The sequence below is a fragment of the Gymnoscopelus braueri genome (assembly GCF_963280865.1).
Source record: "Gymnoscopelus braueri genome assembly, chromosome: 20".
NCBI lineage: Eukaryota > Metazoa > Chordata > Actinopteri > Myctophiformes > Myctophidae > Gymnoscopelus > Gymnoscopelus braueri.
In genome coordinates this window covers 7,771,036-7,783,535 of record NC_137622.1, presented here as the reverse complement: position 1 = coordinate 7,783,535, position 12,500 = coordinate 7,771,036, and the positions used below count along the sequence as shown (strand labels likewise).

The 12,500-nt window shown below is 43.1% G+C and overlaps 1 protein-coding gene across 1 annotated transcript in view; it reads left to right on the top strand.

Annotated features, from left to right (window-relative positions):
- The window catches only part of gpc3 (glypican 3), a gene marked incomplete at both ends in the record, with an annotated part of 152,823 nt that overhangs the window by 102,825 nt on the left and 37,498 nt on the right, over nt 1–12,500 (top strand). The window contains one exon of the mRNA XM_080416658.1: nt 3,678–3,803. Within this exon, the coding sequence (XP_080272784.1) occupies nt 3,678–3,803 (126 nt within the window). The remainder of the gene's footprint in view (nt 1–3,677; nt 3,804–12,500) is intronic.

The window sequence follows — 12,500 nt, the reverse complement described above, 5'->3', positions numbered from 1 at the left end:
TGACAGGAGCGCGCCAAAAACTGTCATGATGTTATTCCGACAATTGAAATTTGTCTGCGACGATGAAATCCCATGAAAAGTCGTTTGATGTAAGGCCGGCATAATGCAATACAAATTATGTTTTGTGTAATCTGAGTTATATCCTTTTTCAACCACCACTACACAGTAAAATCCTGTCAGTTTAATTGCAAACGTGTTTGTCCACTCAGAGTTAAAGTAACAATGCAGATTTGATGTACTGGACACGTGACATTACAGAATCTCCAATAGTTTCACCAATCTTTCATCCAAATCCAACTGTACAGTATCCTGCACGCCAACCTTATCACTTCCCATCACTCCAACAACTTTGGAAGATTCTTTTGTCATCCAAGCAACAAGACATAAAACTATTTCAGAGCTTGCGGCACATTTCAGAGGTTTCTCTTCTTGGGTCCTGTCACCATGGATCATTTGTACTATTTATGGTCATTGGTGTTGACAGGGCATCTGCATAATTAATGAATATCAACATGAACAGGCACGCGCGTCCAATTTAGCAACGTGATACACCTGGTAGCTGGGACACGCACCATGTCCTTTCATGAAGCCCACTTTTTGTCAGTTCTTTGTCAAGTACGCATGGTTCTCTGTCATAGAACAACATCCATTCCATTTAGGCTATGCAGTATGAGTTTAACTGTTCGACTCTAAAATAAATTAACCTAATAGGTCAGGGGTGGGCAGCATTTTTTACAGGGGGCCATACTGACTTCCACAAAGTGACTGAAGAGACAAGAATTTAAACTTGAAACACTTTAGCACATTAGTGCTCAATTATATTAAAACTGCATGAATGTTGTAGACATGATAGATTGCTTTACTATAGGCTATTTGCCAGGCCAGATGACCTGGGTCCTTGCTTCACGACTTATCTGTTTAAAATGTTAACTTTTTAACAGCGTATGTGTCACTCTGGTGTACTCTTAGGTTACAATGAAAAGATTAATACATAAAACAATTAACTTCAATGCAGCATCAACTTTTAAATTAGCCCACCAATTTATATCTGGGAAGTTGTCTGATATGCACCACTTCATAGGAAACTGACAAAACACATTGCATTATGTTATAAATATGGATTCAAGGCAGACTGTTTCACAACTATAAACATTGCATCAATGGAATGCAGCTATGTACACAAACAGTAAATATGAATTACCACTAATTGCAATAAAGTGAAATTAATTTGCCTCAAAATGCTCGTGTGGCGTAGGGTTAAAGTACCTGCCCACCACCACCACGGAGTCTTGGGGTTTGAATCCACTGTGGTGCGTCCGGCTTGCCGAGCGTCTGTAGGAACATAATTGGCTGTGTTCAGGGGAGGGAAGCTGGGTGGGGAAAGGATCTTTGTCACCGCACCGTACTCCTACAGGCTGGGAGGGATGGCACCTGTCAGCGGGGTGTTGAACGGGAGGAGGAGGACGTGGGTGCTATACGTCCTCCCAGTGGGAGCCCCTCACTGGCAGGTGGGCTAGTGGGGTACAACAGCAGTTGCAAGCAGTGGGAGGATTTAATTGGTATAATGACTAAATTGGGTAAAGTGGTACAAATAATTGGCTGCTCTACAAAAAAATAAATGAATAAAATTCCATTAATATAATGCCTTTTATGATTTAGATTGTTTGGTGGGGGTTGTTTTGTTGTTTTGCACCCCGTCCGCCCGTCCGTCCGTCCGTCCGTCTGTGGACAGATAATCTCCGGCACTGTTTTTTATATTTTACCATTTTTTATATTTCTCCTACAGATTTTGTCCAGTTTGTTCTCTACAGTCATGTGATCAAGACGGATCTGTTCCGATTTTTCATATTCCATTCTGATTGGCTAAGATTGGCATCTAAAGTTTGCAGGAGTGCCTCGTTTTGAACAAAATGCTTCAAATCATGAACGCAGCGTCCGTACTTTAGTTTGCACGCACATTCACACTTCTAGGCAGAGGAAGAAATGCCACCCTTTTCACATTGGCCTATTATAGCGCCACAAGCAGACCGATTTTTGCACAAAAAAATAAATTAAAATTCTCCCATAGATTTTGTCCAAACATCATGCAATAACTACTGTACATCAACATTAATCCCTCAACTTCTACATTCCACTCACTTCTATAAGGACTGAATTACGAACATTGCTGGCCCACAATAACCTACCTGACCTGGCGGAGACCTGTGCTCGGAGGACCACTTTTTCTAGTTTTCTTTTGAAGACGTCGCAGGTTGGATTGAGTTGGAACACGGGTCAGTTCCGGCCCTCTGGCCATATGTCGACCATGTGTGTTCTAGGTCCACTTAAACCCTACAGTTGACTGGAGTCCCCCAGGGCTCTGTTCTAGGCCCCCTCCTGTTTTCGCCCTACACTAAACATCTCTGTTGGATAGATTTTGTCCAAACATCATGCAATAACTACTGTACATCAACATTAATCCCTCAACTTCTACATTCCACTCACTTCTATAAGGACTGAATTACGAACATTGCTGGCCCACAATAACCTACCTGACCTGGCGGAGACCTGTGCTCGGAGGACCACTTTTTCTAGTTTTCTTTTGAAGACGTCGCAGGTTGGATTGAGTTGGAACACGGGTCAGTTCCGGCCCTCTGGCCATATGTCGACCATGTGTGTTCTAGGTCCACTTAAACCCTACAGTTGACTGGAGTCCCCCAGGGCTCTGTTCTAGGCCCCCTCCTGTTTTCGCCCTACACTAAACATCTTCGGCAAAAATTGCTGATTTGTTGGCTATTTTCACCGGATGATCGCCCTCAGACTAGGGACGCTAGGGTTCAACTCAGCTAACTCTGCTGTGATTTGTTTTGGGGTGAAATGTTTTGCCTTTATTTTTAGTCCACAGTGTAGAGAGACAGGAAACAGGGAGAGGGAGTCGGGGAGTGACATGCAGCAATGGTCCGGCAATCGAACCGGGGACTCGCTATCAGTCATCCGAGCCTATGTAACAGGCACCACTCAGCTATCGGCACCCCAAAGCTGTAATAGGTTTCTAATGAACAACGTTAGCGTTAGAACCACTGGAACACACAGATGTTCAGTTACATCCTCTCTGCTTCTCATGGAGGCTCTCATCCTCTGTCCCCCCATTACTGTATGAAGCTTCATTCCCCGACTCCTTTCACTGTCTCTCTCTGGGTTTCTGCACCCCCCCCCCTCCTTCTCTCTCTCTCTTTCTCTTTGTAAAACAATTTGTCCGTCTACACTTTTCTCTGTTCGTCCAGATTACCATAATTAAAGTATCTTCTCTCTCCGTCTGTCTGTCTGTCTGTCTGTTTGTCTCTCTCTCTCTCTCTCTCTCTCTCTCTCTCTCTCTCTCTCTCTCTCTTTCTTTCTTTCTCTCTCTCTCTCTTTCTCTCTCTCTCTCTCTCTCTCTCTCTCTCTCTCTCTCTCTCTCTTTCTTTCTATCTTTCTTTCCTTTCTTTCTTTCTTTCTTTCTTTCTTTCTTTCTTTCTTTCTTTCTCTCTCTCTCTTTCTTTCTTTATTCTTTCTTTCTTTCTTTCTTTCTTTCTTTCTTTCTTTCTTTCTTTCTTTTCTTTCTTTCTCTCTCTCTCTCTCTCTTTCTCTCGCTCTCGCTCTCTCTCTCCTCAGGGAGTTTCTATCAGCTTTCTCTCGCTCTCGCTCTCTCTCTCCCTCAGGGAGTTTATATCCAGCCTGCGGGGTTACAGCTCTTTCTACAGTGGCCTTGGGGAGGCGCTATGTAGCCGTGAGCCCGAGCCGGCCAACCACTCCCTCTGCTGGAACGGACAGGAAATGACAGACAGGTAAATAAGGCATTGATTTATATCGGCACAGGATTCACTGCCATCCACGGACCTGTAAACCTTCAACTGCACTGAAAGAGTCAAATAAAAAAACAGCCACTCACCTCAACAAGCCAGCCATGGTGGAAAATACCGTACTCAAGTACTGTACATAAGTACAATTCTGAGGTACTTTTACTTTATTTGAGTATGTACATTTTTCAATACTTTAAATACTTCTACTTGTGTTTTACTTTTTAATCCACTATAATTATTAGAAAACTTTAGTCACTAGGTACGTTGCATGTTGGTACTGTAAGTGTATTTGGATGCCAACACCTTTGTACTTTAGAATACAGGACTTTTGCTTACAGTAGAGTATTTCTACGTTGTGGTATTGCTACTTTAACGTACGTAAAAACTTCATCTGATTACTTCTTCCACCACACTGCCCTAGAGCCTCCAGCAGCTCCGCTCTGCTGATGTGCATTCTGTCTGACATAACAATAAAACATATGGCTGTTATATATCTTAAATTGTATTTGCGCTGCAGATAGATAAGGTCTCAGGCGGGGGAGAGCCGAGGTGAGCTGAAGGGTACGTTTGCGTAAGAAGCGATGAGCATGGCGGGAGGTCGCCCTCGCCCACTGAGTGTAAATCTTGACTTTGGCTCTATGGGATGTTATTAATGTCAGTCTCGCCGTCGCCCGCTTCCCCTTCACTTAATTGCCACTTCGATCCCTCCCCCCCAACCCGCCACCCTTTCTGTCGTCTCGCCGCGCACCACAGGACCCAATTTGGTTTTCACAATATTTCACCTCACCTCCGGTTCCTTTGGCTCCCACACCCCCCGCTCAACCTCGCCCTCGTCCGACCCCAATTTAAATTTGGCTTACTTAGCTCAATTCCATTCACTTGTTTGGCCTTGTTAAATGTGCATTGGGCTTAAGCAAAGCACTCATACAGTAGATGAGATTGTTTGAGACTGTTTGAGATGTTGCCGCATGGAAAACGGCTATACGCAGTCTCAAAGCTACTAGCAATAGACTGCAAAAAAAGCTTCATTCCACGTACAATCAGGTACATAAACGATCTGACAAGAACCAGAACAAGCCAGGGCAAAGGGAAATGCTAACCTGCCCTCCCCATCCGTCCTTTTCTTGCACTATTCTTGCACTTGAACTGCACCTATAGTACCTAATCTTCTGTATATAGAAGTTGTTTACTCGAAGTTAGGTGGCAGCTGCTGGGGGAAAATGCTGTTGGTGTATACAATATACCAAGTTTTTATGCACATGTACATTTGATGATGCTCTAATTTTTTTGCACTCTCTTTCTTTTCTTTAAATCTTTTTACGATTTCTATTATTCATTATTATGTTGTTGTTGTTATCATCTATGCTGCTGCATTGTCTGAAGGAAGCCAAACCAAAATAAGTTTTACTCTTATGTACCTGCTGTACAAGATGTAACAATAAAGTACAACCTTGAACCTTGAGATTTGGACAGAATGTAGGAAGGATGTTGAATTCTTCAAGGTTCAAGGTGGTCTTTATTGTTACATTGTTACATCTTGTGTCGGTACGTACAGTAAGAGTGAGCTATCTTTTTGCTCGGCTCCTTGGACATTGTAAAGGCATTATCCATTAACCCATTCAATCCGGGAACGCATCTGTGTCATTTTAGATTTCTTTGGCTATTCAAAAATAGCAGATATACAAGCTCATAGCGCAGGACCAAGTGCCACGCTATAAGCTTGTTGATCAGCAATTTTTTGGAAAAATCTTGAAAATGTGTGCAAATCTTTGAATATATATATATTTTTTAAAGCAAACATTTGTAACTCAAATCTTTGCTTCTGGGGGGGTCCCTGGAACAAAAAAATTTGAGATGGGGGTCCGCGGCCAAATACATATCTAAAAAAAAAATCTAAATCCTAACAGTATGTTGCTATATCAGTGGTGCTCCAACATTTCCATGTCAAGCACCACCCAAAATGATATGTATTTGGCCGCAGACCCCCATCTCACCCCCAGAAGAACAGATCGTAGATAAAAATGTTCGCCTTAACGAACGATTTTCTGAGTGCCGCGCTATGAGCTTGTATATCTGCTATTTTTGAATAGCCAAAGAAATCTTAAAATGACACAGATGCGTTCCCGGTCCCGATTAAGAGCATATGTGTCACTCTGGTGTACCATAACCAAAGAGCTTTACAATGTGCATTACTGTACATTCACCCATTCACACACTGGACAATGGACAAAACCATGGAAGAGACCAACCTGCTCACTGGGAGCAGTTAGTGGTTCAGTGTCTTGATCAAGGACATTTTGACACTAAACTCTACCACCTGAGCCAATATCGGCACAAGAAGCAAGTAATAGCAATTACTTCACAAAACAAAACAAAAACAACAACAACGTACGTATATACACAACAAGAGAAGAGAAAAGTTGTGTCCATTGTCCTAGCTCTTAAGGTGTTTGAAGGTTCAATCCTCAAATAGCAGATGTACAGGCTCACAACGCATTGCATCCGCGACACGTTGTGAGCTTGTAGCTTAGTGCCATGGCCCATGATGTGATGCCGCCGTGCGACGGAGCATAAATTAGGCAATAGATATAGAACCTCTTCCTTGCAGCGTCTACATTTCTCCTGCAGTAATATATATATACACGGATAGTCCAGTCTTGGCCTCACCTCACCGGACCCCTGTCTGTATTGATTTTAAGCTTTTATTGTTTGTTTTTAATCCATTTAGACCGGGAACGCATCTGTGTCATTTTAAGATTTCTTTAGCTATTCAAATTTAGCAGATCTACAAGCTCATAGCGCAAATCTTGGAAAATGTGTACCCAAATCTTTTCCGATATGTGCTTCTGGGGGTCCCTGGAACATCATGTTTGAGATGTGGGTCCGCGGCCAAATTTATATCATTTTGGGGGTCCTTGACATGGAGAAGTTGGAGCACCACTGATATAGCAACATACTTTTAGGATTTAGAAAACATTTTTAGAAACTGTATGTATTTGGCCGCGGAACCCCATCTAAAAAAAAATTGTTCCAGCGACCCCTCCAGAATATATATATATATATTCAAAGATTTGCTCAAATTTTCAAGATTAAGAAATATCTACAAGCTCATAGCGCGGAACTCGATGCCGTGCCATGAGCTTGTATATCGGCTATTTTTGAATAGCCACCGAAATCTTAAAATGACACAGAGCGTCTTCCCGGTATTAATGGGTTAATAGGCTAGCTCCTCTGTTCCTAGCTGAACTCCTACACTGTTGCACCCCAGCTAGGGCTTTGAGGTCGGCTGACCAGTTGCTGCTCGATGTGCCTTATAGAACTAGGCTAAAAACCAGAGGTGACCGAGCCTTTGCGCCGGCTGTCCCTCTGGGCTGTGGAACAGCTTGCCCCTGAATATTCCATCTGCCCAGTCCCACTTCCTAAGACTCACTTTTTCTCCCTGGCCTTCAACCCTGGTTGAGCTTGACACCCTGGCATTTGCTGTGTGTGTACTGTTGTAACCTGTCGTGGATTTTCTGGAACTCTATTTGCATAACCCAGAAACAAAGACACAAGAAACCATATCTTAATCCATTAAGACCGGGAACGCATCTGTGTCATTTTAGATTTCTTTGGCCATTCAAAAATAGCAGATGTACAAGCCATTTTTGCAAATCTTTGAATATATAAATTTCAAAGTGAACTTTTTTAACTCCAATATTTGCTTCTGGGGGTCCCTGGAACACAATATTTTGAGATGGGGGTCCGTGGCCAAATACATATAATTTTGGGGGTCCTTGACATGAAAAAGTTGGAGCACCACTGATATAGCAACATACTGTTAGGATTTAGAAAACATTTTTAGATATGTATTTGTAGTTCATTCACAAAAAATTAAGTTACATAGTGTAGCTTTAAATGTGCTTCATAAATAAAGTTTGAGTTGACTTGAGAATCTCTTCTGCAGTCGTACATTGTCCGCTGCGTCTGCTCTCGTCTGTCGAGTGCAGCTGCTCAGCTACAGTTTCTCACAGGGGAGTGACAGAGGACAGCGAGAGAGAAAACTACCCAAGCCTCCTCCAGGGCGTCTGAAACAGGTTGGCACAGCACAGGAGGACAGAGCCGTCCTGAGGGGGTGATTATTAACAGCCAGACCAAGCGGTGTGATAGCGAGGTGGGGGGGGAGTGGATGGGGAGATTACGGTGTAATTGTCCGTGTCAGCTGCCGGGGCGCACGGCCGTGTAGCCGCCGCATTCCTCCGGCTACGTTTTCACTCTGTGATTTGTTCAGGATCATCTTCCATTATCCTCCCAGATAGGAGCTTTTCCGAGACCAATGAACGTGATACTCGTTCGGCTATTGTCTCGTTCCAGATACATTTGGGTGGGGGACGGGCGCGGGGACAGGGAAGAGACAGCGCCTGACACTTGAGAAGCGTTGCTCGGAGTCACCGCTAAATATGGCTCTTGTCTGCTGTCCCACCTGGAGGCACGATGAGAAGGCCTCAGAGATGTCGAAGGAGCAACGCTGACAACAAATGTCACACCGTGTCATCTCAAAATATTTGTACAGCCCCTTTTCCTATCTTGATATCATGTGTAGGCTATATTTGTTTTTTTCTCAGTGACATGCGGGCTGAACACCATCCAATCACTATCAGGGTTCAGTACGGGTCAGAGCGTGTGAAGATGGCTGTCATGGACTACACTACTAGAATCTATGCTGACCATCATCACTGACCCTTAATTCAGTGATTTCTAACCCTTTTCATTTCACAGGCCCAGTTTGATATGCAAAAGGCCACGGACCCCAATTTCATGACAATTTTCATCTCTGGGACACCAATCTACACTGTAAAATCCTCTGTTTTCATTTGGGTCTGGGTCTGGAACAGAGTTATAGACCCATAAGAAACAGTGATTTAATTAACAAATCACTGCAGTGACTGAATAACTCCAAGGGATTACCAATTAAAGTTTAATTGGTAATCGTTTGGAGTTATTCAGTCACTGCGTGAGAGAGAAATCAAATGTTAGGGAAAAGATTGATCAAAATGATAACACCTAATAGTAATGATGTCGACTCAGACAGTTAAGCATCATGAGCTTTGTGACCTGTGTTGATGTGATCTCTCTCTCTCTCTCTCTCCGGCCTATGGTCCAATAAAGCAGAACCGCCTGCCTTAAAAATGACCTTTAAAATTCAAGCCCAACACCTTGGCTGTGAAACACGAGCCCACTGCCTCTCTTATCTTCAGGACCTTTCAGCTCCCAGTCCTCCATCCAGCCTGCCCGTATTTCCCCCTCTTCCGTCTGCTTAATGGATCACACGCCCCTCCATTATTAATGTGACCATTAACGGGGGTTGGGTATGAGATCACGGCTAATAAGAAGGATAAATAACGGTGGAAATGTGGGGCTTTAATGAAAAGTCTTCCCATGGAGGGGTGTGAGGGAGATGCTGATGGATGAAGCGGTGATGTTGAAGGTGATCATGGGTGTTCAGGTGGCTGCAGTTGCAGTCAGAGCCCCAAAAACAGAAACGTGACCTCATACTGTACTTTGTGTCCGTTGACAAAGGGCGAGAACTAGACGAGACACTTTTTTTCCCATGGCCTTCTCTCTCTTGCTAACCTTTTACCCAGCAAATCCTATAACTTCCCACAGTGACCGACATTGGCTTCAAGATGACATTTAAACTGAAGCCTGATTTATGCTGTACTTCGTCGTACACCCACGCCGATCACTGAAAAACATTTAGCTACCACAGTACTAATTATGTTATGTTATGAAGTAGTCTGATGTAGCCTGTTTGGTGGTGAGTCACCTTTAGATATTTCAATCAATGGGTTATTTATAAACGGGCACCGGCCTTCTGGGGAACGATGCAAGTCGGGAACGATGCAAATTGGGAATGCATGCCCCACCTGTTTATGTCGTTAGAAACTGCTGACATCCGTGTTGATGGCATAGATGGGCATAACCATAAATGGGAGACAGACAGGCATGCCTGACGACAGAAAGACAGATATTTCATGCATTGTCCTGTGAAATAATGGAGTTCTATGGTGCAAATGCTACCACTTATATTGGTGCAGCGGCACAAACGTGATGCAAACTTGGCCAATCCGTCTAGCCGATGATTTGGGTTGGCCAATCATGGAAGCCGATGCCTGCACCCCTCCTACACACACACACATACACAGATTCTGTGCGTCCTCCACAGACAGGCAGATACAGACATCCATAGATTTGGGGTTCTGGACAACCGCCCATCCGACCGAATTCACACTCAGTATTGCCCGGGACAAACACACGCACGCACGCACGCACGCACGCACGCACACACACACACACACACACACAGGTTTTGTGAATTTATGGATAGATGACATTAAATGTGTTAGTTTAGATTTGTTTGTTTATCATCACATTTTTGGAGCAATTTTTTTTATAAACAACACCTTTTCATAATCAGATTGCCGTCACTACTGTTGACCTCACTAGTGCGCGAAATGCACAATGCAATCAGGTGTTGAGTGTGTGAAATGAATTTTTAAAAAGTAGTTTGTTAGGTGCTAGGTGCTATTTGAAAAAAAGGAAAAAAAAGTTAGGGTAGTTGGCAACACTGCCTCGTCCCTGTCATACATGTGACGTGACACAGGGAAGTGATGCTCAACCTTGTAATTTCAAGGATATTAAAAAAGTATGATATGCATTAGGCCACGGATTTGATGCAACTTGTTCATCTCTGGGACCCCAATATACACTGTAAAATCAACAGTGTTCATTTAACTCTGAAAGGGTACAAATTACATTTGAACACCCTCAGAGTTACAGACCTACTTAGAGCAGTGGTTCTCAAAGTGGGGTCCGGGGACCCCCAGGGGTCCTTGGGGGGTTATAGGGGGTCCCCAGCAAAAGCAGTTAATGTAGCATCACAATGATTTTAACCACTTTAACCTTTTATACTTTGGCTATTCAAAAACAGCGGATATACAAGCTCATAGCGTGGCACTGAGTGCCGCGCTATGAGATTGTAGATCTGCTATTTTTCAAAAATCTTGAACATTATTGAACATTTTTAACACAAATATTTGCTTCTGGGGGTCCCTGGCACAACATATTTTCAGATGGGGGTCAGCGGCCAAATATTTATCATCAAAGGTTTGAGAACCAATGACTTAGAGTACAGATTACTGACCTACTTAGACCCCCGGTGGTGGACCCGACGTTGACGTTGAGAACCAGTGACGTACAGTAGGGTAGACCCCCGCCCCCCCATTCAAGCTCTGCTTCCCCAGCTGTGTAAACACACCTGTGCGCTCATGGCGTGCAGGAGCAGACCCAGAGCAGCAGCCCTGTAACACATCACCAGGAACTGCTCCTGAAGGAATACCCCCCCAAACCACAGACACTTTTACAATTCAGACTCACTGCCTATCAAAACAGCTTTCAAACGGGGACCGTTTCATTGTACAACAAAAAAAGACGATGTGGATTATTTATAAAGAACCGTATAAAATGTCCTGTATAGAACCTTTTTTTTGGGAACCGTAAAGCGAACTATTATGTCCTTTTCAGGTTTATATAGAAGGTGTTTTTTTGGTAAAGGTGGCAGCAGGCAAGGACATGATGATAGACGGAGGGGCGTGTTTCAACATGTCTTTTCTGCTCATTATGCCTCCTTCACTTAAACCTCTCCTAACAACCTCTCCCAAGTAACACACTAGTTAGTGTCTGGTCCTTTTTGGAACACCTTTAACCTTTATGATGCCAGAAACAACTCGGATACTATAGTATGAAAAATACTTTCAGCTTTTCATATCACTGAGATTAAAACTTGTAAGCGTTTTGTTGGCAGTAAAAAAAACAAGCAAGAAACACTATCACCATGAGCGTTAGACACATATTACATGCACAAAGTCTAAAAGGCAGAATTCATTTTGATTACTATTTGAAAGAATAGGCTAAGTCTAGTTGCTCTGATAGCAAAGACTTCAAGTTGATTGATTGATTTCATTAGACAGATTTTAAAATATACATATAATTAGTCAAGGTAATGAAGGTCACATATAGTAGGCTTACTGTATGTTATTGAGATTCAATTCTATTTAATTTAACTTTATAATAGTGACGAATCATAACAAGTTGTCTCAAGGCACTTTACAAGTAGAGTAGGGACCCAATGTGACTGAGTACCAACGTTGGCCCCTCACCCTGAGCAAGCAGTTTTTTGAAACAGTGGAAACAAAGGAACAGAGGAACAAACCTCAGGCACAACTAGTGTCGCCAACTTAACAATTGTGTTGCAAGATTTAGCTTTGCAGACTACCCAAGCAAATTATTTTTCAAATAGCACCTAGCAACAAATTTAACAACTTTTTTGTTTTTGGAAACTTGAGTGTCTAAAAACACTAAAATGCACAAATATCCCCTCTAAATGACACAAGACCTTTTCATGTCAAGGAACCCCAAATTAATATGTATTTTATTTGGCCCCGGATCTCCATCTGAAAAGATGTTGTGCAAGGGACCTCATACACTGACAAGAGTTTTTGAAAACAACAAGCTCACAAGATGCGACGCATTGTGAGCTTGCAGGTCAGCTATTTTCAAATTACTGTAGCCGATGGATATAGGGTTAAAGTGGACTCCCTGGAACCCCCTCGAGGACCCTTGCGGCTCCCCGGCCCTCATTTT